We start from the raw sequence: 25,416 nt of genomic DNA on the forward strand, positions 1-25,416 counted from the left end.
ATGTGCCCCACCCTGTCATTTTCATTAAATTTATGGGATAGGCTGATGAAAACATATGGTTTCAAGTCTCCTCATGTCCCTATGGCAATCCCGCCTTCTCCCGGGTCTCCATCCTCAAGGTTTTACCTGGTGGACTAATAAGGGTTTATTACATATTGCAGATTTCTGTGACCATAGAGGTGTCCTGTTGAAGCCATCCTTGCAAGAAAAATATCAGCTTCCCAATTCAGAACTTTTTCGTTATACCCAGATAGCGCGCTTTCTAGCTATTTTACATAGAACCTCTGATTTAACCTCTTCCACAGCGATGGAATACCTATGCAGGAACTTTGACAAACACACGCGTCACATTTCCAAAATTGACACCATGTTGAATACTGCCTCGTCTAAGAGGTTTTATATGAACAAATGGGAAAATTATATAAATGAGACTTGGGAAGTGGAGGACTGGTGTAAGTTGGCACAATATGCATCTAAATCGCTTATCAACACCTCACTGATTGAATTATAAAGTATTATTAAGATGGTACATGGTGCTAGTGAGAGTGGCGTCTTGTGTCCCGGGGGCCTCCCCGCTGTGCTTTCGAGGTTGTGGAATGGAGGGCATGATGTTTCACATTTGGTGGACTTGCCCAAAAGTAAGGAGATTTTGGATCCGCGTCTACAATTTCAATCATTCGTTCAGCCAGGTGAATCTTATTAAGTCACCTGCAGTATCTCACAAAAGTGAGTGCCCCCCTTTTTGTAAATATTTTATTATATCTTTTCATGTGACAACACTAAAGAAGTTACACTTTGCTACAATTGAAAGTAGTGAGTGTACAGTTTGTATAACAGTTCAACACAGCCATTAATGTCTAAGCCACTGGCAACAAAAGTGAGTACACCCCTAAGTGAAAATGTCCAAATTGGGCCCAACTAGCCATTTTCCCTTCCCGGTGTCATGTGACTAGTTAGTGTTACAAAGTCTCAGGTGTGAATGGGGAGCAGGTGTGTTAAATTTGGTGTTATCGCTCTCATTCTCTCTTACTGGTCACCGGAAGTTCAACATGCACCTCATGGCAAAGAACTCTCTGAGAATCTGAAAAAAATAATTGTTGCTCTACACAAAGATGACCTAGGCTATAAGAAGATTATCAAGACACTAAAACTGAGCTGCAGCACAATGGCCAAGACCATACAGCGGTTTAACAGGACAGGTTCCACTCAGAACAGGCCTCGCCATGGTCGACCAAAGAAGTTGAGTGTATGTGCTCAGCGTCATATCCAGAGGTTGTCTTTAGGAAATAGACATATGAGTGCTGGCAGCATTGCTGCATAGGTTGAAGGGGTGGGGGGTCAGCCTGTAAGTGCTCAGACCATACAAATGCATGCATCAAATTGGTCTGCATGGCTGTCATCGCAGAAGGAAGCCTCTTCTAAAGATGATGCACAAGGAAGCCCGCAAACAGTTTGTTGAAGACAAGCAGACTAAGGACATGGATTACTGGAACCATGTCCTGTGGTCTGATGAGACCAAGATAAACTTATTTGGTTCAGATGGTGTCAAGTGTGTGTGGCAGCAACCAGGTGAGGAGTACAAAGACAAGTGTGTCTTCCCTACAGTCAAGCATGGTAGTAGGCGTGTCATGGCCTGGGGCTGCATGAGTGCTGCCAGAACTGTGGAGCTACAGTTCATTGAAAGACCCATGAATGCCAACATGTACTGTGACATACTGAAGCAGAGCATGATCCCCTCCCTTCGGAGACTGGGCCGCAGGGCAACATTCCAACATGATAATAACCCCATACACGCCTCCAAGACGACCACTGCATTGCTAAAGAAGCTGAGGGTAAAGGTGATGCACTGGCCAAGCATGTCTCAAGACCTAAAACCTATTGAGCATCTGTGGGGCATCCTCAAACAGGAGGTGGAGGAGCGCAAGGTCTTTAACATCCACCAGCTCCGTGATGTTGTCATGGAGGAGTGGAAGAGTACTCCAGTGGCAACCTGTGAAGCTCTGGTGAACTTGATGCCCAAGAGGGTTAAGGCAGTGCTGGAAAATAATGGTGGCCACACAAATTATTGACACTTTGGGCCTAATTTGAACATGTTCACTCAGGGGTGTACTCACTTTTGTTGCCAGCGGTTTAGAAATGAATGGCTGTGTGTTGAGTTATTTTGAGGGGACAGCAAATTTACACTGTTATACAAGCTGTGCACTCACTACTTTACATTGTAATAACGTGTAATTTCTTCAGTGTTGTCACATGAAAAGATATAATAAAATATTTATAAAAATGTGAGGGGTATACTCAGTTTTGTGAGATACTGTATATAGGCAATTTTGGGGCGCCCGAGGGAGCAGACTCCGGGATACAAAAGACGGCTTGTAACATTCATTTTTCTGGTGGCTAGGATTGCCATCACCAGATCATGGAAATCTCCTATGATCCAGCTCACCCTAGTTAAGTCTAAACTGTCCTGGATAATGGTGAATGAACACCTTTTAGTGGTCCTAAATGATAAAAGTGCCTTTTTTGACAAAATCTGGGACCCATGGATTAAATATCTCTCAGATGCCACTCAGGACATTTACATTACTGTTGGCTTTACAGTGCACACCCTTCTTTGTATTGTTCTTCTACGTTCGTCCTTTATTCTTTCCTCCTTCCCTTTTTATTTTCTCTCTCTATTTTTGTTTTCTAAGGCCACATGGCCAAATGAAGTATCATATGGTACATTATGCACCCACTTCTGTACATTGGGGATGTGCTGCAGCATGAGGATGACAGGGACGCTGTTCATCCCCACTGGTCCTCCATACGTAGGGCCCTAGTAGAGGGGTTGATTGCAGTGGCAGGTGGTGGTCAAAATTTTTGGGGGGTGCAAACAAACTGAAAAATACTGAAAAACAAAAAAACATCAAATGCAGCCACTTGTGCCTATCAATTGCAGCCATTGTGCCAAACAAATGCAGCCACAGGTGTCCATCATATGCAGCCACTTGTGCCCAGCAAATGCAGCCACTGTGCCCATCATATGCCGCCACTTGTGCCCCATCAAATGCAGCCACTTGTGCCAATCATATGCAGCCAATTGTGCCATCATATGCAGCCACTTGTGCCCATCATATGCAGCCACTTGTGCCCATCAAATGCAGCCACTGTGCCCATCATATGCTGCCACTTGTGCCCCATCAAATGCAGCCACTTGTGCCAATCATATGCAGCCCCTTGTGCCATCATATGCAGCCACTTTTGCCCATCATATGCAGCCACTTGTGCCCATCATATGCAGCCACTTGTGCTAAGCATATGCCGCCACTTGTACCCATCATATGCAGCCACTTGTGCCCATCATATGCAGCCACTTGTGCCCATCATATGCATCCACTTGTGCCCATCATATGCAGCCACTTGTGCTAAGCATATGCCGCCACTTGTACCCATCATATGCAGCCACTTGTGCCCATCATATGCCACCACTTGTGCCCATCAGATGCCACCACTGTGGCCCCTGCCCACCCACTGTCCCCTCCTTCAGACTTTATACATTATAAAATAAAGGATATCACTTAAACTGCAAAATTTCTAAATATTTTGGTAAGTAAAGCAGTGAACATATTTTTATGATCTGTGTATTTTGCTGTTTGCCTGGAGTTACACTTTATGAATGTATGCACCATGAATGCAAATTGCATGTTTACCCTCTCTAGTGCTTATTTTACAAAATGTTATATTTAATACAGTGACAAAAATGTGGAAGAAGAAGCAAGTAAAACGTGAAAGTCAAAAATGTATTTAAGATAAACACATCACTAATATCTCAGAATGTATGCACACTGCACATAAACCATACTTCCCTATTGCGCCATGTCATAAACATTTGCCTTAAAATACGAATCTTATAGCTTATTACCTTGTATATGGCAGAGTATATCTACTTAGTAAATATTAGATTAATGAGCTGCATTGTTATCTAACAGGTATGCCTTATTTCCTACAGCCTATAGTCCATACCTATCTGATAGTATTCTACGTTGCTTGACAACGTTGTTTGAACAATTATTCCACTCATGCATTTAGAAGTCTGGTCTCAGCAGGTGGGACATTTACTATATACACATTCACATGGAAACGTATGATCAGGACAACTGTGTATAATTACAGGTAATAGTTTAACATAGCATCTTTTTTACTTTAAAGTGGTTCTAAAGGCTAGACATATTTTACATATATATTTATAATATACATATATATTTTTTTAAGCAGATGCCCTAGAGAATATAATAGTGGGTATTGAAATTTTTTATGTCACACAGTATTTGTACAGCGGTTTTTCAAACACATTTTTTTGGAAATAATACACTTCAATTAATTTTAATGCACAAAAAACACAATATAATACCAAATTGTTTGGTATAGTATAAAAGATGATATTGCGCCGAGTAAATAGATACCTAATATGTCACGCTTTAAAATTGTGCACGCTTGTAGAATGGCCCCAAACTATGGCACTATATGATATCTCGATCATTGCTTTAGCTGAATGCAGGAGAATGAACTTGCTTGGCATGTTAACATTTAAAGATCATCTAACTTCACTACATGAACTCTTAACGTCTATGTTAATATTCATTGAACAAACACCCATAGTGGATGGTTTATCATTGTTTTCACCCAAGGGCTCAAACATTTTCCCAATATTATCTTGTGTGAAGATGGGTGAATCTTAAGTGATAATCATAGTGTCAATTAAATTGAGGACTTTCAATATGGAAGGTAGTATAGAATTCATCAGCTTGACAAATACTGTTTGCCTGCATTGCTTGCATTTCTGGCTTGGCTTTTCAAGCATCTTTTTTGTTCTGTGAGATGTTTAAATGTTGCTTATTGTCAAGGGGGAATTGTAGACACAAAGACGATCTATCAACAGGTACTGCAAGCAGTGAATATAAAGTAAATGCATTAAAGTGGTTGTAAAGGCAGAAGGTTTTTTTTTTTATCTTAATGCATTCTATGCATTAAGATAAAAAGCCATCTGTGTGCAGCAGCCCCCCTCAGCCTCTCTAATACTTACCTAAGCCCAGGGCTTTTTTTCAGGGGGAACTTGGACCCTTTGGTGCCTGCTCACCACAATCACTTGTAAACACAGAAGTCTGGTTTCTGTGTTTAGCACTACACTCTGTATGTAATGCAATCCTGGTATTTAATGTCCCTTTAAGACCCTCCTACTGTTTTCGAGAAATTTGACCGAAGACACCCACTATTTGATGTGATTTGGAGGGTGTGTGTAGGGGGAGGGGTTTTGTGGGGTCGTGGTTAAGTTCCAGCACCTATTGTTTGAGAAAAAAAGCCCTGCCTAAGCCCCATCTCTGTTCAGTGATGTGCATGAGTGCCTCGGTTGTTCGGGACTCTCCCTCCTGATTGGCTGGGACACAGCAACAGAGCTATTGGCTCCCGCTGCTGTCAAAGTTAGTTAACCAATCAGGAGAGAGAGGGGGCTGGGCCAAACTGTGGCTCTGAGTCTGAATGGACACACGGAGCAGCGGCTCGGGTGCCCCCATAGCAAGCTGCTTGCTGTGGTGGCACTCAACAGGAGGGAGGGACCAGGAGCACCAGGAAGAGACCTGAGAAGAGATGGATTAGGGCTGCTCTGTGCAAAACCATTTCACAGAGCAGGTAAATATATCCTGTTTATTGTTTTTTAAGAAAAAAAAAACGAGACTTTAGTATCACTTTAATTTAAGCATTAACACAAACTATGAAAATAAATGCATGGATATTGGACATTGCATTCCTCTAACTGAGCTTTAGACTAAATCTAGAAAATTGACATTAAAGCGGAGTTCCAACGACAATTGGTATTTTTTTTTTTAAAACAATTCTTAAGTTTATATCATTTCAATGTAACACTCACTTCTTTTGTGAAATATAGCCCCCGATGTCTGGTTTCGTATAAAAAATGAAGTTATAAAATTTCTTCCTGGCCGTTTTCATTTTGCTTGTGGGCATGTGAAGCTCAAAAGCATTTAGTTCTGGGATACGGTGGAGCTGAGCGACCAGCATGCACCGCCCCTTTCTCGCACATGCGCAGTAATGCTCCGTAGCGGCGCTGTAAAGTATACAGGTTGCCATAACAACGGGCGTCGTCATCGGAAGTGCCCGTCCCGTTGTTATGGTGATCCTAGCCCTCGGCGTGCCCACTGCCCAGTGTGTTGTGCATTAGAATACAACATATTTTACAGTGCTTTAGAGTACTTAGGCTATTCAAATCACTCCCTGCAGAGTTTTATAATCGAATGTTCCTACCGAAGTAATCTGAACACACATTCTGGGAACAAATATAACTAGCTATATCATATTAGTATATATAACATATTAGTATGTTTTAAGATGTGGAGCATCATAGTATGCTTTGGGGTATGGAATGAAGCTGAAGTACTTGGGCCTTACTGCAAGGCATACACAGGCATTCAAAGAAAATCTCAGTGGAGCAGAGACAAACGTATTTGCCAACTGGCTTTTTAGGGAATCCCACACCATTTTTATCAAGGCTATAAATGTGTCTACAGTATGTGGTTTATTTTAGTTTTCCAGACAAATGAACCTAGTAAAGCCATTAGAATGGTTTACCACTGAGGTAAAACTGTCTGTGTTAAACAAGTGCTTGTGGCAGTTAAGTGAATAATAATTGGTCCCAATGAAAATTGGACATTTTGGTGTTACTAATCTGCATATGCTATAGCTGTCAATGGTGTAAGCGTAACCATACATTTTTTTTGCTGAGCACATTGTACTATCTACAAATACACAGACTTTTTTTTTTTTAATTCTGGACCCCAAGGCAATGTTATAACGTGTAACCATTGACAGCATTTACAACATTGATCCTTTTCTAGGAATTACAACATTATGTCTGAGAGAAAAGTAAAATATATGGTAGAAGCAATGCCTATTAAACCTTCAAGTGGTTCTAAAGTTAAAATACTTTATCCTAATGTATTTCCTGCAATGCATTAAGCTAAAAAACACCCACTAACACTTCCTCCCTCTTTTCCCTAAACACTTACCTGTGCCCTTGCTCAATTCAGTGTTGTGCTCATCTATAGCAGCGCTGTTCTCTCTTCCTCTTCTCACCGGACAGTAGAGAGTAGCACAAGCCATAGCCTCCTGCTGCTGTCAGTCTAATCCTATTAGGAGAAAGCGGGGGCACGGTCGAGCCATGTTGTGTGTCTATGTCCTTGCACAGAGCAAGTACGCATAACATCTTTTTTATTTTACCAAAAAAATGTAAAAAATTAAGGTTTAAATGTTTCCCGCCCACCATATAAAATGATGGCCAGGCTGGACCGCTCCTGTCCCATTATTGCCACGCCCCGGGGCCCGCAGGGGCGCAAAGTGTGGTGATCGTTGGTGCACTATGCCTCTCAAACATCATCACCAATCACAGTAAAGAGCCAATAATGTAGGCTCTTTACTATGTATCACGTACCTGGTGGAGACTGGAATGTGATGGAGGCCTCCCTTGCTCCTCCCGCCTACACTCCTGAAGGTGGGAACAGAAAGTGTAAAGGCAAGGAGTGGCACGAGTGCCGGGTAGCTGGCTGGTGATGTCCCCTCCAAAGGTGGGTAGAGCTGGCAGTCATGGTCCTTGGAGCAGGAAGCGGAAGCAGCTGGGCACCAGAGCGTGGACAGGAGCAGAACCAGGAGAAGAGCAGTAGTCAGCAACAACCGGGCAGCAGGGCACTGAATCAGCTGGCAAAAGGAAGTCCAGAGGGCAGGCCAAGGTTGGGAAACAGCCGGGCAATGCAGTACCAAGTCAGCAGGCAGATCAAGTCCAATAAACAGGCCAAAGTCAGGATACCAGGTAACAAAGTAAAAGGAGCAAGCAGAGGGGAAGTCCAAACACGAGCCAGATCATACACGAACAACAGTAACAACGGATCAGGTCTTGGTGGTTCAGGAAGGAGCTGAAGATCATCCAGCATTTGTTTGCAGTAACAAAGCAGTTTAAATAGGACACTGGGCGCCAAGTGCTAATTGGTGTGTACGCACACGCGCCCACCCGAACACTCGTCCGTGCACCAATGTGCACACGCACACATACCTGTGCGTGACGAATTGGCATTGCGGGCATTCTGTTGGTTCTTTGCTCATGAATATTAGCACGGGTGCAATGTGTGCGAGCATGAGCAGGTATCCGCACTGGCCTTTTGGTGGTGGAGGTCCGGTTTACCTTACACTATGTGATAAGCTGTGTCCAATCACAGTTGATCACATGTAAACAAATGTCAGTTATCGGCATTTCTTTGATGATTATCTGTGCAGCACCATCAGTGCTCCCTATTAGTGCCCATCAGTGCTGAATATCAGTGCCCATCAGTGCTGCATATTAGTGTCCATCAGTGCAACCTATCAGAGCCCATCAATGTCGTATGATCAGTGCAGCCTCATCAGTGCCGATCAGTGCAGCTTATCAGTGCCCATTAGTGCTGCCTCATCAGTGCAGCCTCATCAGTGCAGCCTTATCAGTGGCTATCAGTGCAGCCTCATCAGTGGTAATCAGTGCAGCCTCATCAGTGCCCATCAGTGTACCCTCATCAATGCTTATCAGTGCAGCCTCACCAGTGCCCATCAATGCAGCCTATCAGTGTCCATCAGTGCAACCTCATGAACACACATTAGTGAAGAAGAAAAATTACTTATTTGCAAAATTTTACAACAGAAACGAAGAATAAGGTTTTTCTTTTTTTCAAACTTTTCGTTCTTTTTTCGCTTATTTAGCAAAAAATAAAAAACCCAGTGGTGATTAAATAACACCAAAATAAATCTCTATCTGTCTCAAAAAATGATAAAAATGTAAATTGTATGCAGAGTTGCATGACCATGCAATTGTCATTCAAAGTGCGACAGCGCTGAAAGCTGAAAATTGCCCAGGGCAAGAAGGGGGTTAGGGTGCCCTGTATTATAGTGGTTAATATCGCTTTAATAGAAACATTAGAAGAATATATCTAAGATGCCACAGAAGAACAGAGACTTATGCACAAGACACCAAGGTGCTTCTCCCGCATACCACCTGTGACGGGAGGGCCCATGGAACCCAGAATCCCTTGGAGAGGTTGAGAAACCCTTGTTTCAGCTCCCCGTGCACCCCTTATGTCTAAGTCATCCTATGTCCATTAGGGGCACAGGGCGACTGAGAAAATGTGGCATGGATTACTTAAAATGGGACAGTAATATTTAGGATATATAAAGACTATTCCTGGTTTGTTTGATTCTGAACTCGACATTATAATTAAAAGAGCTGGTCACATTGGCCTCTGTTCAATGTAGGAGACATCCGTCTGCTACTGGAAGCTCCTGCTATTGTGAGAAGGTGTCCTGTATTTAGATTTATGATAATCTCCATCTAACAACTGCATTATTTTCTCCATTAGCTCATCCCCCACAGCTATTACCCTTTTGTATAACTTGACCCTCCCTCCTAGATTGTAAGCTCTAACGAGCAGGGCCCTCTGATTCCTCCTGTATTGAATTGTATTGTACTTGTACTGTCTGCCCTAATGTCGTTGTAAAGCGCTGCGTAAACTGTCGGCGCTATATAAATCCTGTATAATAATAATAATAATAATAATAATGTGTATTGTGTCTTCTGAGCTAAAAGATGGCAAGTCTGCCCTGAAAGGCCATACATCTAAGTCACCTGAAAGGTTATACATTTGAGTTACCTTATTTTATCTGTAGCTTTCTTAAACATTTTAAATATAGATACTTTCTAATAAAACTGTCCATTTGTGTAGCTGAGAGTGGTAAGGTTTGGACAGTAATTTTGTCTGTGGCAGTACATAATTTAAAGCCATGTGAAGGAGTAGGTGGGATTGTTAATGGTTCATGCTGTACAAGTAAAGCTTAAAACTGCCCAATAAGATAGTAGAGAAAATTATACCTATTTATTTTCCCCTTCTGGATCCCATAAAGTTATAAGTAGTTGATTGTACCGAGTTGAAGCTACCCTGTCAATTACTCCACACCTCAACGATGCCCTGTTGTTAATTCCCACACACTGGGGGCAGACAACTGTTCTGTCAATGGCACAGTGATTTAGGAAAATAGATAACATCTGCTTAACGAAGACACTCACTTTGATCTCCCGCCACTTGAATAGCTCTCACAGTAAAATATGGGGTTGCAGGTACATTTTTAAAACCTCATCTACCTATGTCAAATTCATGTCTTCCCCTGCAACTAATGATTAAAGTAGAGCTATAGGTAAAACTTTTTTTTTCATTTTGGATAGAGCAAGTGAAGGTTATAACCCTGATTTTTTTTTCGCCATTTGTGCCCCGTTTTGGAGATTTCCCTTAACTTCCTGTCCCATACCCATCAGGAATTGAGTGGAAATCCCTGCAAATTAAGGAAATGTCTTGGGACCTCCAGGCAGTGTTCCCAACCGCCCATGAATTTACGTGCAGCCCGTAAATTTCAGCCCTGTAAATACCCGTTACTGGCACCGATGCCCATAAAAAAGATGGCTGCGGGCCAGCCATGCAACTGTGCATGCGCCGTTCCGAAGCCTGTCGGGTTCAGGAAAGCTCGTACACGCTTGGCCGGGGCGGCGCATGTGCAGTAGTGTAATGCTGTCACCTGGTGCCATTTTTAAATAGAAGGCAATCGTTCTTTGCAGTGCCACACCAATGCTGTGCCCTGCCAGTTGCTACAGGCTGAGGCAACAGATTAGGAGCCGAGGAGCAGTGAGGACAGTGACAGCTGTGTGAGTGAGGGGATAATAAAAAGGGGGCGGAGGATGACATTACTGGGGGTGTAGCCGTGAAGGGTGTGCCTGTGTGGACAGAGAGGTGATGGGGCACAAGAGGAGCCTGGAGGACACTGATGTGAAGAAGTAATATGAAGGGGGACTGAGGAGGAAACTACTGTAAGGAGGTAAGGAGGACACTACCATGTCCATGCAGCCTCTGATCATCTCCTGTATCCTGTCCGCTATGCAGCCTCTGATCGAATCCTGTCAGCTCCGCAGCCTCTGATCATATCCTATCCGCTCTGCAGTCTCTGATCATATCCTATCTGCTCCGCAGCCTCTGATCATTTCCTGACCGCTCCGCAGCCTCTGATCATATCCTGTCCGCTCCGCAGCCTCTGATCGTATCCTAACCGCTCCGCAGCCTCTGATTATATCCTGTATCCTGTCTGAGTTATGTGATAGCATTTTTTTTTCAAAGCTGAAAAGAAAATATTTTTTTGCAATGACATTTAAAATGCACATAAGGAAACAATCAACTAGAAAAATATATACAAGAGATTTCAAAAATTTGAATTAGTTAGCAGGCATTTATTTAAAGCAAAATGAGAAACAATCCATGTTTTAAAACTGGAAATCAAATCCTTTCTGTGTGTGCTTACATGCAGAGTGCAGACCACTTTGCTGAGCAGAACTTAATGAACGGCAGGTAGCCAGGGACAATGTCCCAGCAGTGCTGCATGGATCTCAGCAATAGCTATATTAGTCAGCTAAATGAGTCAACAACACGTTATCTGCTGATAACCATTTCATTACATATTGAAAGGCAGGAAAAAAGCTATTTCTCATAGAACCCTCCAGCTAAGGCCAGTGCTCCCCTGAAGAATGAGATTGTTAAGGCGCGTTAGACATCTTACATTTTCTGAACATTTACTAATTTAAAAGGATATAAAATGAAAACTCTTGAGTAAGTACATTTTTTTTTACATATCAGCTGTTTACAATACTTTTATAAAGTAAATAAGCATATTCATTTTGTTGCATATTTTATGACATGCATTATATTATTAGATTTTATATTAGGATCTTGAATTAATAATTCTAAATGAAAGATAGGAATGTTGGTTTGAATCTGTTTACACTACTGAACTGGACATTAGTGCTGAACTTTGGCAAAACCCTCTAAGGTCGTAATTGATGCAATGTCAAGGTGGAAAGTCCAAAAACTAAGATAAACTATATGAAATCACTTCATGGATGTTTGAGTCAATAGGAGTTAATGTTGTACCAATGGGAGTTATTGCTGCATTCAACCTTTATTTATCTTATCTAAGCTTAAACTTAATCCATTATTTTGCTCTACTTGAACAAGCAGATATGGTCTTTGGACTTGGTGCCATAGAAACATACTTTGGGCATTATTTACATGTTAGGCCTGTGCCCTTCAACTTTAAACATTTATGTAAATATTCTACAATTAATTTTTAGTTATGCAAAAAAAAAATATATATAGATAGATAGATATACATCTATATATATAAATTCACAGGTGTGGTAGACAGCATGCGGTGTACGTCCTAGTGCCAGCAATCAAGCCTTCCCAAAGGCCATATATAAAGAAAAAGTCCAGGGATTGCTGCACTTAAAATTGATTAATCCCACATGTAATAAATTATATACTTTTTATGACGTTCCAAAAAACAGTTTAGGGCTACAAAGCTTACACCCTTCTTCAGATGGGAACAAGATGTATACTGACATTATTCTCACTTAATTTTATATTGTTAAATTTTATATTGTTATGATTCCTAATGGATTTCTGGAGTGAAATGTATGTAATTTATTACATGTGGAATTATTACATTTTAAGTGCAGCAATCCCTGGACTTTTTATATATATATATATATATATATATATATATATATATATATATATATATATATATATATATATATATATATATATATATAGTTATCCTGCAAATATTACTAGAATAACAATTAAAATAACTATGATGCTACATAATATGCTGGTTCTATAAATGTAAACTGTGCCTGCAGTAACTAATGCAGTAAGGTAGTGAAAGCAGACATTGCATTTTTATATACAGTATACATGTATACATTATGAGTATTTGAGTATTTTATGGTATTTTGGAAAGGCAATATTAAGTAATGTATCATTTTAACACTACCTGTTTTTGTTTATAGCTTCTGTAAGGAGGTTTGGTTGTGGCAGAGTTTATTGTCAGGTATATTAAAGACCAGAGATGCTCATTGATATTTAATTCACACCTAATTCACAAGTAATTGCAGCAGTTCAGGGCAGAGGATGAAGGCACAAATGATGAGAACTATCCTTAAAAATCACACTTCAAAATACACTAAAACCACTGCTGGAAGAATTAAGTACAGTATCTACCTCCCCGCCTTTCTTCTTCATAGCATTATGTTATATAGGGTAATTACCATCACCCTATGCTATTCATGTCATATTTGCTAATTACAGATATTTTTGTATTGCTTTATAAATAAGTACATATGCATGTACAGTATCTGAAGAGTACAAAAATAAAAGTGTCTGAAAAGACTCACTTTTTTTTTTCACTTAATTTTTATTTAAAAAAACAAACAAAACGAACATACAACCAGTATGCGTTGACATGTTGTACAAAATACAGCTGGTGTTGGTGACCATTGTACAAATGCACTATTTCCTGGCAGAGCTAGGAAAAGCTCACTTTTTATTTAGATTATTAACATGAGCTAACCAGAAAAATGCAGAACTTTTGTACAGTACACCCTCTAAATAACTATTAAGTATTATATTTAAATTCCAAACCTTTTTTTGGAAGGGGAATTGTTAAGATCCCAGTTTTTCTGCTGTGTCTATCAGTGAGATTTTCCTTCATTAGTTGTCCCAAAGACAGAACAGAAAGTAAGGGGCAGTCTCTTTAAAGCGAGGGAATATCTTCTCCTACACAGCTGTCACCAGAACAGGGGTCCCCACAGAAAGATTTTCCTTAATCATATGTTTCCCTAAAAACATTGCAATTTTGGATTTCCCATCACTTTCAATTCCAATGACAGTACTTACCAGAGCAATGGTATATAACCTTGTTTAACTAGTTGCTGGCCGCTGTATGTATATATACATCCTGTCAGCAAGTGGTTATAACAAGCTAATGGCAGATGATTGGCTGTTCAATAACAATGAACTGGGGTGGCTCTACAGCCACCCAGTCACTTTTACAGAAGTGAAAAGGTTGGCACCACCCTACCCCGCCGCAGTCCATGGTGTTTCCTGGGCTCTCCCGTTCTGTTGGGAGTCCAGGACTGCAGTAAATGGCTAGGATCCCTTCACACACAGGAAATAGAAAAACATCCATCCACCGATCTCCTCTGTGACTAGTGAAGCCAGAAGTGACAATGATTTTATCACTTCTGGTTTCAGAGCTGTCCTGTAGCAGCCAGGGAAGCAGCTAATTAAGCATGTTCTGTGTATTAGAGGACACAGGAAACATTGGGGGTCTAAAAGACCCCTGATGTCTCCATACAGAGTACCTATCACCTGCCCAAAGCTTGTTATCCCCTTGTAATAGCAATAAAATTGCTTGCCTCTGGGCATAAGTGCAAATTTATGTGTAGCTCCCACACACATATGTAAACAGCAATTTCACTACACATGTGAGGTATCGCCATGAACATCAAAGTGAGAGCAATCATTCTAGGGCCATTGTTTGTTACGTCCTCCATGTTTTCCTCCTCATTGGGTGCCAAGTAAGGGTTACATGAGAGGCCCACCCTGTGGTGGGTTCTTCTGGGCTACTCTAAGCACCTTATACAGGGTCACTTTACTACACAAAGGGTTTGCTTATTGTCATCTTCATCAATGCCCTGGGACAAGGCTGAGACTGCTGTGGGGAAATACTCGACTTTAAGGCGGATCTCTATTCTTAGAGATGAACATACACTAATGTACACTAACACTGTCACTTGTCTCCAGTTAACTCTTGGTTCCTCGTGACAATGAACACATTCTCTGTAATGTGCATTTAGGAGAGACACGGTAAGCTAATGTCTATGTCCACCTGTCCAGCGTTTTCCACTACTAATCCCCAGTGGCGAAGTTGGTTCTACCGTGCACTCTGCACAGGCTCCACCCGTGCACTTTACTCTTGAACCTCCGTACCGCTGTACAGGATGGGAAACTCTGCGGTGTAATCCGCTCCCGCTGCTATGGGAGACAGACCACTGACAGACATGCCGACAACATCTACTTTGATACTAGAGGCCATTCCACCTATAACAGGTACATGTTATTGACAGGCTGCTTGTTACACATCTGTTACTCTAAGTAACCATTTGTGTCTTCACACTACTTCACTCCACACTGATGCCTTCATACCCCAATGTATTAAGACCCACTCAGTGAACTATGTGTGTACCAGTCCAGACCAGCAAAGGACAACATTTCAAACAAATGGCCACTGCCTCACCTATAACTGGCCTTCACGAGGAGGACATGGAATGGCGAGACATGTCAAACAAAACCAAAGAAAATTTCCAGCTCAGCGTACTAACCAGCCTGCAATCAACTGAATTATCCTGTCTAACAGTTTGTGTTAAAAACAGGGGTTTACTTTGCACACATTTGCACATACATGTGTAAGCTGCAGAGCCACTTCACGGCACCCAAGTATTATCTGCAGTCCTAACTCTATACATTTTTGAGAGCCTCCATAGTAGAAGCACATGCATAATAATGGATAGATAGAGGGCAGGTAAGGCTTGAGGGAGCCCACCCCTCCTTAAAGGCACAGTGGTGCACTGGACAACCAGTATATAGCACAATGGCAGCAAAGGTGTCCAGTGCGTCCCCTCACCAGTATTCCAGCAGTACAAACAAATGGCCACTGCCCCAACCTATAACCGGCCTTCGCAGCAAGAAGCACATGGAAGGGCACCGCATGTCAAACAAAACCAAAGAAAATTCACAACCAGCCTGCAACCAACCAAATTATCCTGTTTAACAGTTTGTGTTAAATACAGGGGTTAGGTTTGCATACATTTGAAAATACATGGGTAAGCTGCAGAGCCACTTCATGGCACCCCAGTATTATCTACAGTCCTAACTCTATACTTTTTGAGAGCCTCCATAGTAGAAGCACATGCATAATAATGAATTGATAGAGGGCAGGTAAGGCTGGAGGGAGCCAACCACTCCTTAAAGGCACAGGGGTGCACAGGACACCCAGCATATAATGGCAGCAAAGGTGTCCAGTGCATCCCCTCACCAGTAGGGATGGGCGAACGGTTCGGCCCGAGCATAAGTTCGTGCCGAACTTTGGTTGTTCGGATGTTCTGTAAACACCAAACAATATGCGGTGTTCGGGGCGAATTCGAAAGCCGCTGGAACACCATTAAAGTCTATGGGGACACTAACATGAAATATCAAAAGTGCTCATTTTAAAGGCTTATATTAGGGCTGCGGAAATTAACGATTAATTCCTGCAGTGCTTGTGTTCTGTCTATCACACAAGCTGATCTAGGAGGAGGGCGGCACTTTTCTCATAGCGTGGCCAAAGTTTTCACACTCAGCTCCGAGACACACAGCAGGAGATGCCCGCAGACTGTGTAATCCAGGCACAGGCACTGACTACAGTGAGGCTGCGATTATGGGCATGTTGAGACTGCATTATGGGCACGGTGAGACTGCATTATGGGCACAGTGAGGCTGCGATTATAGGCATGGCGAGGCTGCGATTATGGGCACAGTGAGACAGCATTATGGGCACGGTGAGACAGCATCATGGGCATGGGGAGGCTGTGATTATAGGCATGGCGAGGCTGCGATTATGGGCATGGTGAGACAGCATTATGAGCTAGGTGAGGCTGCGATTATGGGCATGGTGAGGCTGCGATTATGGGCACGGTGACACTGCATTATGGGAACGGGTGAGGCTGCAATTATGGGCGCGGTACGTCTGAGATTATGGGCACGGTGAGACTGCATTATGGGCACGGTAAGGCTGCGATTATGGGCACGGAGAGGCTGCGATTATGGGTACGGTAAGGCTGAGATTATGGGCATGGTGAGGCTGTGTTTATGACGTGTGACGTCCTAGCCATGCCCCGCTATGTCTGGCTTTGGCTGTTGCTATAACAACGGTGCTAAATCAGCTAAAAGTAGTTGGATCTGTATGTGCGTTATAATTAATTGAAATTAGTCGATTAATCGATTAAAAAAAAAACGTTAATCGAACACAAAATTTTAATCAGTAACAGCCCTAGCTTATATGCAAGTTATTGTCATAAAAAGTGCTTGGAGACCCGGGTCCTGCCCCAGGGGACATGTATCAATGCAAAAATTTTTTTTTTAAACGGCCTTTTTTCGGGAGCAGTGATTTTTTTAATGCTTAAATTGAAACAATAAAAATGAAATATTCCTTTAAATATTGTGCATGGGGGGAGTCTATAGTATGCCTGTAAAGTGGCAAATTTTTCCCATGTTTAGAACAGTACCACAGCAAAATGACATTTCTAAAGGAAAAATTGTCATTTAAAACTGATCGCGGCTGTAATGAATTGTCGGGTTTCGGCAATATAGATACAACTCATTGAAAAAAAGAGCATGGGATCCCCACCTCCATTACCAGGCCTTTTGGGTCTGGTATGAATATTAAGGGGAACCCCGAATCAAAATTTAAAAAGAAATTGCGTGGGGGTCCCCCTAAAAGCCATACTAGGCCCTTTATTTGAGCACGCAGCCTGGCAGGCCGCAGGAAAAGAGGGGGGATGAGAGAGTGCCCCTCCTCCTGAACTGTACCAGGCCACATGCCCTCAACATGGGGAGGGTGCTTTGGGGTAGCCCCCCAAGGCACCATGTCCCCATGTTGATGGGGACAAGGGCCTCATCCCCACAACCCTTGCCTGGTGGTTGTGGGGGTCTGCGGACGGGGAGCTTATCAGAATCTGGAAGACCCCTTTAACAAGGGGACCCCCAGATCCCGGCCTCCCCACTGTGTGAAATGATAACGGGTTACAGATGTACTCCTACCATTTCACAAAAAAATGGTCAAAATGTTAAAAACGACAAAACACAGCTTGGGACAAGTCTTTTATTAAAAAACAAAAAAATAAAAATGTCCCACGATGTCCATTCATCTTCTTCTATCACGCTGCGACGGACCGATAAAGAAAAAAAAATCCGCAACCGATTCTCCTTCATGGGAGGCTCCCGCCATCTGACGCTTCTTTGCTTGTAACAGTTCTTATATAACTGAGGGTGGGGTGACATAACCGGGTGACCCCGCCCCCTCTGACGCCACAGAGACTTCTCCATGGCTTCCCCGTGGCATCAGAGGGGGCAGGGCCACCCGTTTACGTAACCTGTTTACCCGTTTCTCAGCTTCAGATGACTCTACACTCTGATGACGATAGACGGCCTCCTTCTGCTCCTCGTGATTTGCCATCTCCCTCCCTTACGGGTACTCATTCTCTCTTTTTTGCAAGAAGAAACCTTCTCTCTGGGGCTATGGTTAGGGGGAATCCCAAACTTTCTCCAACTACCTCTTTGGGGGTTATCCATGTACCGTACCACTGTCCCATATTTATACACCACAGGATTAGTGGGCCAGATGCAGAGAAGAACCTGCCAAGAACAAGCGATTACTTATCGAGACAGGGCCACATAGATATGCTTCCTAGGAGACCCACAAGGAAACTCCTTGAGGTGATTGCCTTTGTGTCAATTGCATAAGCAGGACTGCTTGATAACACTTGCATTAAAGGAGAAGGATCAGACCTCCTTGGCTTTTGGATCTATACAAAATCATCTTAACTATCCTAGAAAAAGTGTCCTTCCAAACAATTTTACAGCTATGCCTTTGCATTGTGTGAAGTTGATAAGATGAAGTACAGGTAAGACTCATGCAAAATACAAAAATGTAGGCATCAATGTTATCTTTACTACTTTAATACTACCTAACCATGAGATATGTGCTTTTCCCAAGACAAAAGTAAGGATTTCAAAAAAATAAACTGTTTCAGGTAATTTGCCTGGTAGAGGGTGTCGAAGGATGAAGTTAGGTATTGTAGATGCCTAAATAAGGCAAAGAGAAGGGGGTCCAGGAAAAAGAAAAAAGACTGCTAGACTGCTGAGGAACATGCACTGTCTCTGTGGCCAGGGAAACATTCAGGACTTTAGATATGGTCTCATTAATATAGAGTCCAGAGATTTGGCCACAGCAAGCCAATAGTGACATTCAGTTAGCAAGGGAAACTACAAGGCTGGTCAAGAGGAGGATTACAACATCGGCGAGCAAGAACATTTTGTAATGATAGCCCACCACCTCAATCTCTCTACCATCCTGGTGTAGGCGGATTGCAAAGTGTTCAAAGTGAACAAAAGTGGAGAGAGAGGGCAGTCCTGTCTAATTCCTCTAGGTCAGGGGTAGCCAACCTTTGAGAGGTGGAGATCTACCCTGACAACATGGAAGCGATCAAAGATCACCAAGTGCCACGCCCTTTTTAAAATAAATAAGTAAACAACTAGCAAGCCCCCTTTGAAAAGTAAACACGGCATAAATAAAACTTAGAAAAATGTTAAAAACTAGTGTCACTATAGAAATATAACTTAGCCTACCTTAAAATTTAGCTTCAGTGGGAAACGCAGCATTCACTTTAATTCACAACTTGTCTGGGGAGTAATTGGTTGCCCCCACAAGGCTGATGCTAGAGTTCATTATGAAAGCAGAACATCTGGTACTGCAGGCTGATTTATTTGACTAGTTTCAGGCCTGGCTATCTGCTCTGATTCCTGGCCAGTGTAAGTAGTATGTAGGACAGTATACAGAGGTCAGTAGTAAGTAGGGCAGTATACAGAGGTCAGTAGGATGTTGGGCAGTGTACAGAGGTCAGTAGGATGTTGGGCAGTGTACAAAGGTCAGTAGGCTGTTGGACAGTGTACAGAGGTCAGTAGGATGTAGGGCAGTGTCCAGGGGTCAGTAGTATGTAGAACAATGTACAGAGGTCAGTAATACATAGGGCAGTGTAGAGAGGTCAGTAGTAGTATAAGGATCAGCAGGGAAGAGGACAGGGGGTCAGGAGGGTATGGTGCAGGGGGGCAGGAGAGTATGGTACTGGGGGGTCAGGAGGATATGGTGCAGGGGGGTCAGAAGGATACAGTGCTGATGGGTCAGGAGGGCATGGTGTGGGGGGGAGGGTCAGGAGGGCATGGTATTGGGGGGGTCAGGAGGGCATGGTACTAGGGGCTCAGGAGGGAAGAGTACAGGACCTTCAGGAGGGCCCGGTACTGGGAGATCAGGAAGGTATGGTATTGGGGGGGTCAGGAGGACAGTACAGGGGGGTTAGAAGGGTAAGGTATTGGGGGGCTAGCAGGGCATGGTACTGGGGGCTCAGGATGGCAGAATTCAGGGGGTCAGGAGGGCATGTTGCAGGGAGGTCAGGAGGGCATGTTGCATGGAGGTCAAGAGGGCATGGTGCAGGGAGGTCAGGAGGGCATGGTGCAGGGAGGTCAGGAGGGCTTGGTTAGGATTGCATAGTATTGGGGGGTCAAGAAGGCACAAAAGTTCTTTACTTATGCAGAGTGGTGCAGAGAAGCTGTCATGGCAGAGCTGCATGTTCTGATCCCCACCAGCCCTCCTCTCACATATCACCCACAAGTTCCTTGGATGGATTGGAGGGGGAAAGCTGGTGCAGAGGCGCACACTGCAGTCAGTGGAAGAGCTTGGGCATGTTCAGTCATGAGCCTGAACCATTCTGAGCTATTTCCGAGGCTTTCACCGCCCCTCAGCTGCACGTATGACATGAGCAGGGGCTGTCTCTGTAGACTGAAATTGGTTGAGCGTGTGCCCGCACGCTCTGAAGCTGTCAGAAAAAACACAGTGTCGGCAAGCTGGGGATCTGTTCTCGATCCACCTGTCACCTGCCCGCGGTCCACAGGTGGATGGCGATCAACGGGTTGCCAACCCCAGCTCTAGGTATTGCAAATTTGCCCAAACGATAGCCCGATTAACCTACATATGCATGTGGGGAACTGTATAGGACCCTAATCCAAGTTAGGAGACATGGAAAAAAGCCCCAGTGTTTAAGTGAAAACTACAGATAATCCTCCAACAGCCTCCTTTTCATTCTTCAGGGGCTTTGCTTTCAGAAAATATATAATGATTGGGGATTCCAAGTAATTTTCTTGCAAAAAAGATGATTTAACATTTGTGTCAAAAATATAAAAAATGTCCCAGACAGCAAATGGTTAAAGATCTAGTAAACAAATTCTAGTACCGACTTTATTTTTTATGATATCTACAGCCATGGCATTGTGATATTACCTAATTTTCATTTGACCTCTCCCCTTTGAAAATCCACAATACTATACAGTAGAGCTGTTAAGACCCGAAGAACCTAGGGTTTTGTTGATAGCTTTATACTTCTTTCTTATTTACTTCTTCTGAACTGTTTAATAAATAAAAGATTAAAATCTCACACTTAGAATAAGGATTGGAAGAGGACTAAGCCTACTTTTTCAAACAGTTTAATAAATGACAGAATAAAATCTCACATTTAAACAGAGAGGACTTGGATATAATAATGGAGTCGACAGAATTCTATTCTATTGTGTTGAAGAACATCACTATACAGATCGTTTTTGGGGACAAATACCATTATTACTTTTTTCATTTACCAGCACTGTATGATTGGATACACTAATTTTTTCTATTATTATTAACAATTATAAATCATATTTTCAAATATGAATGAAAACATATATTTAAAGGGAACTGTATCTTAAAAAATGCTAGCAGGTAGGTTTTTATTTGCAGAAGAGTCATATTGGGGTTTATTTACTAAAACTGGAGAGTGCAAAATCTGGCGCAGCTGTGCATGGCAGCCAATCAGCTTCTAATGTCAGCTTGTTCATTTAAGCTTTGCTAATAAAACCTGGAAGCTAATTGGTTTCTTAATAGAGCTGCACCAAATTTTGCACTCTTCGGCTTTAGTAAATCAACCCCAGTATGTCTGTTCTGCAATAAAATATTCTTACCTTCCTGCACACAAACTTCTTTGGAATACACACTGATCTGCACACGTACAGCTCACTGTATATTCTTGGCATATCTTATGCAGCGTACACATGAGCGGACTTTTCTATCGGACTGGTCCGACAGACCGAGTCCGGCGGACAATCCGATCGTGTGTGGGCTTCATCGGACCTTCAGCGGACGTTTTCAGTCGAAAATCTGACGAACTTTAGATTTGGAACATGCTTCAAATCTTTACATCGTAACTCTGCTGGACCCAGAAATCCGCTCGTCTGTATGCTAGTCCGACGGACAAAAACCCACGCTAGGGCAGCTATTGGCTATTGGCTATCAACTTCCTTATTTTAGTCTGGTGTACTTCATCACGTACGAATCCGTCGGACTTTGGTGTGATCGTGTGTAGGCAAGTCGGTTCGTTAAAAAGTCAGTCGGAAGTCCGTCAAAAGTCTGTCGAAAGTCCGCCGGAAAGTCCGTCGGACCAGTCCGGTCTAAAAGTCCGCCCGTGTGGGATGTGTGTGCTGCAGTTATATCATGCTAGACTGGCCAATTAAGATAGCCAAAATGCCAAACCTGGGCAAAGTTGTTGGATACAGCAAAGGGAAGTGAATAGAGCAGATTTTAGTGCCACTTTAAAAAAGTGGAAATAGTTTCAGTACTACAGTGAGCGTGACTAAGATTCATGCTAGAGGTTTCCAGGCAAATGACATATTTAAAAACTGTGGATGTTGCTTACTTTAAGTCTTTCATCAAGTGCTTAATACTGTACCTGTCTGAGCTATTTCAGTCCTATACACTTCTAATAAAATGTACTTTTCTTCCATATAGTTTATTCTAATTTATATGCATGATACATGTGTAGTTCAATGATCAAGAAAGCATCCTTTAATGTTTCTGAAATATTAATAACAAATTAATTACTGGTTATGTATATAGCGTAAGCATATTAAATGGTTTCATGCTTATCAGAACTTGCTTTATTTTTCAGGCATTAATCACAGCTGATGCCAGTTCCAGCTATCCAATGAGGACCCTATGTACACCTAATAATCTCTTTTATTGAGGATGAGATAACGATGCTTGTAGATTATATGAATTGCACTTCCTATTATGAAAACCCCTCATCATACACAACACCTATTGAAACTGCCATCAACGACACAACAGTTAACTCAGAATGCCTTTCACAGTCTATCCTAGTCATGCGGATGTTTTTAATTCCTGTAGTGGTCTGCAGCATTTTTACTCTTTTAGTCAACCCCCTGATCCTCATTACTATCTTAATGAAGGACAAACTACGGAAGGAGACGAGATACAATCTCCTGGCCAATGTGATGATCTCAGACCTCATCTTTCTTCTATTTAACAGTCTAATTTCTACTTGTAACGCCATACGCTGGTACATTCACCAGATTCTGTGCTTCACCATGATTGTCATCTCATTTGCAGCCTATACCAGCTGTGTTTTGACATTTACTGTTATGGTAATTGACACCTACATTGCTATCTGTTTCCCTCTACATTACCACTCTCTCTTGTCTGTCCAACGCACCAGAAAAATATTATCAGCAATTTGGATTTTTTCAGCTGTTTTCCCCATAACTGTGTTTGTACTCTCTGAATCATTTACCACAGCTGTACAGGAAGGACAAAATGTTTGCCTCTTGCTCTACTACGGGCCTAAAGATAATAGGAATAACAGAATTACCATAGTCTGCTCATTTGCCATATTTTTCTTGATGATTTGTTCTGTTATGATCACATACTTTTACATTAGGTTATACACAATGACGCGCCACTCAGGTATATGGGCTAGCCGATTCTCAAGAGCTCGAATAACCCTTCTAACGCATTCCATTTTGCTGTGTTTGTATATTGTACCTGCTTTCATATTGACTATGGAAGTCATAATGTTTAAAAACAATGTAATTGGAATGGATGTAAGGTTGTGGCTCTCTGCAAGTAACAATGGTGTGATAATGTTGATGCCACGGGCACTATCACCTTTATTGTATGGACTCAGGTACCGTGAGATATCCACCTCACTAAAACTCTGTTTTTCGCGGAATAAAGTAAGCTTTACTGGCACAGAGGGATACCGATAATATACACGTTCACAAAACTGTTAGCACTTGAAATTTGTTTAGCATTTGTAATTTATTATGTATGTGTTGTTACATTCTTGTTCAATAAAATAAACTATCCTTTATTTGAGAAAAATAATGTATTTAGTTCTTGTTATTTAGTAAGGCATGTCATTGGGTAAAAATGCTATGCAGAAGCTGTATCAAATTGGGTTCTTTGAACAAAAAATGTTGTTAGTTGCCTTGTGTTGAAATATATGATAGCATAGCATGTTTTCATTTGTAAATTCAAAACTACATTACCAGAGCTATAATACTGCTATGTTAGCAAAGGCACACTGGTGTCAAATATGGTAAGATGCTTTAAAAAACTATTATAATAATATGAGAGTGATACCATCTTACCACAGCAGTGCCCTCATACTGGAGCCAGAGCAATGGCCTAGAAGCTGAACACCTTTCTATTTCTACATCAAGAAAAAGTGCTGAGGAGCTGTTAAGGCTTTTAAGCACACCTAAAGGGAGAGCTTTTTTTTTCTAACTTTTAGCTGCCCTATGCACCAATATACCATTAATATACATCTGTTGCAGAAAAGAAAAAGCTTTCTATGTATTTAAGGACAAGCCCTTAACTCAGCCTTCAGCTTGTTCCATAGAAAAGTTCATGGCTTTCTGGTATGTAGCTGACATACCTCACACACCCTGTACCTGCCTTTCCCCTTCAGGAGATTGCTCCCACCCACCTCTGTACTGACCATCAAGGATGGAGAAAGATCTGGGGGTACTAGGAGATGACAGATTGCGCAATAGCATGCAATGTCAAGCTGCAGCTACCAAAGCCGGCAGAATATTAGTATGCAAAAAAAGGAATATACTCCAGAGATAAAACTATAATCCTGCCACTTTATAAAACTCTGGTTAGACCACATCTGGAGTACTCTGTCCAGTTTGGGTTACCAGTCCTCAGAAGGGATGTGCTGGAACTGGAGAGAGTCCAAAGAAGAGCAACAAAACTAATAAGGGGACTGGATGCCCTCAATTACAAGGACAACTGCAAGCACTAAATTTATTCTCACTGGAGAAGCGACACTTGAGAGGAGATATAATAGTGATTTACAAATACCTTAATGGTGAACCCAGAAAATGAAAAAATAATGCAATGCACATTGCTTTTTAGAATCTGGAAGCCCCCCGCCGCCACCGTCGACCCGAAATTTTTTTTTAAAAAAAGCGGCGGGCGCTCGCTCTTTAACAACCAGGTTGTTTGCTGGTTCTTTAAATATTGCATGCCGGGACCACTACTTATTTACCACATACATTTTTTTTTTTTTTTTAATTGACTTTTACAGTACTGTTTTATGCGGTATTGACCAAGCATATTTTTTTAATTCCACCAAAAGAAAGCTCTATTTGTGAGAAATAAAAAAGATAAAAATGTCATATGGCTACAGTGTTGCATGTGCAATTGTCAATCAAAGTGCGACAGCACTAAAAGCTGAAAACTGGCATGTGCAAGAAGGCGATGAAAGCG

The 25,416-nt window shown here is 42.1% G+C and overlaps 1 protein-coding gene across 1 annotated transcript; it reads left to right on the forward strand.

The window, feature by feature from the left end:
• The first annotated feature begins 11,541 nt into the window (after positions 1 to 11,541).
• Positions 11,542 to 23,942, forward strand: LOC141141421 (probable G-protein coupled receptor 148). Its single transcript, XM_073629067.1, has 2 exons — positions 11,542 to 11,708; positions 22,790 to 23,942. Exon 2 carries the CDS (start codon positions 22,878 to 22,880, stop codon positions 23,904 to 23,906), a length of 1,029 nt encoding a protein of 342 aa, XP_073485168.1. The 5' UTR covers positions 11,542 to 11,708; positions 22,790 to 22,877; the 3' UTR covers positions 23,907 to 23,942.
• Positions 23,943 to 25,416: the final 1,474 nt, after the last annotated feature.

Source organism: Aquarana catesbeiana, linkage group LG04 (assembly GCF_042186555.1).
Source record: "Aquarana catesbeiana isolate 2022-GZ linkage group LG04, ASM4218655v1, whole genome shotgun sequence".
Classification (NCBI taxonomy): domain Eukaryota; kingdom Metazoa; phylum Chordata; class Amphibia; order Anura; family Ranidae; genus Aquarana; species Aquarana catesbeiana.

Coding starts and splice junctions, on each gene's coding strand:
- LOC141141421 (XM_073629067.1), top strand. CDS start 22,878: ATGCTTGTAGATTATATGAATTGCACTTCCTATTATGAAAACCCCTCA.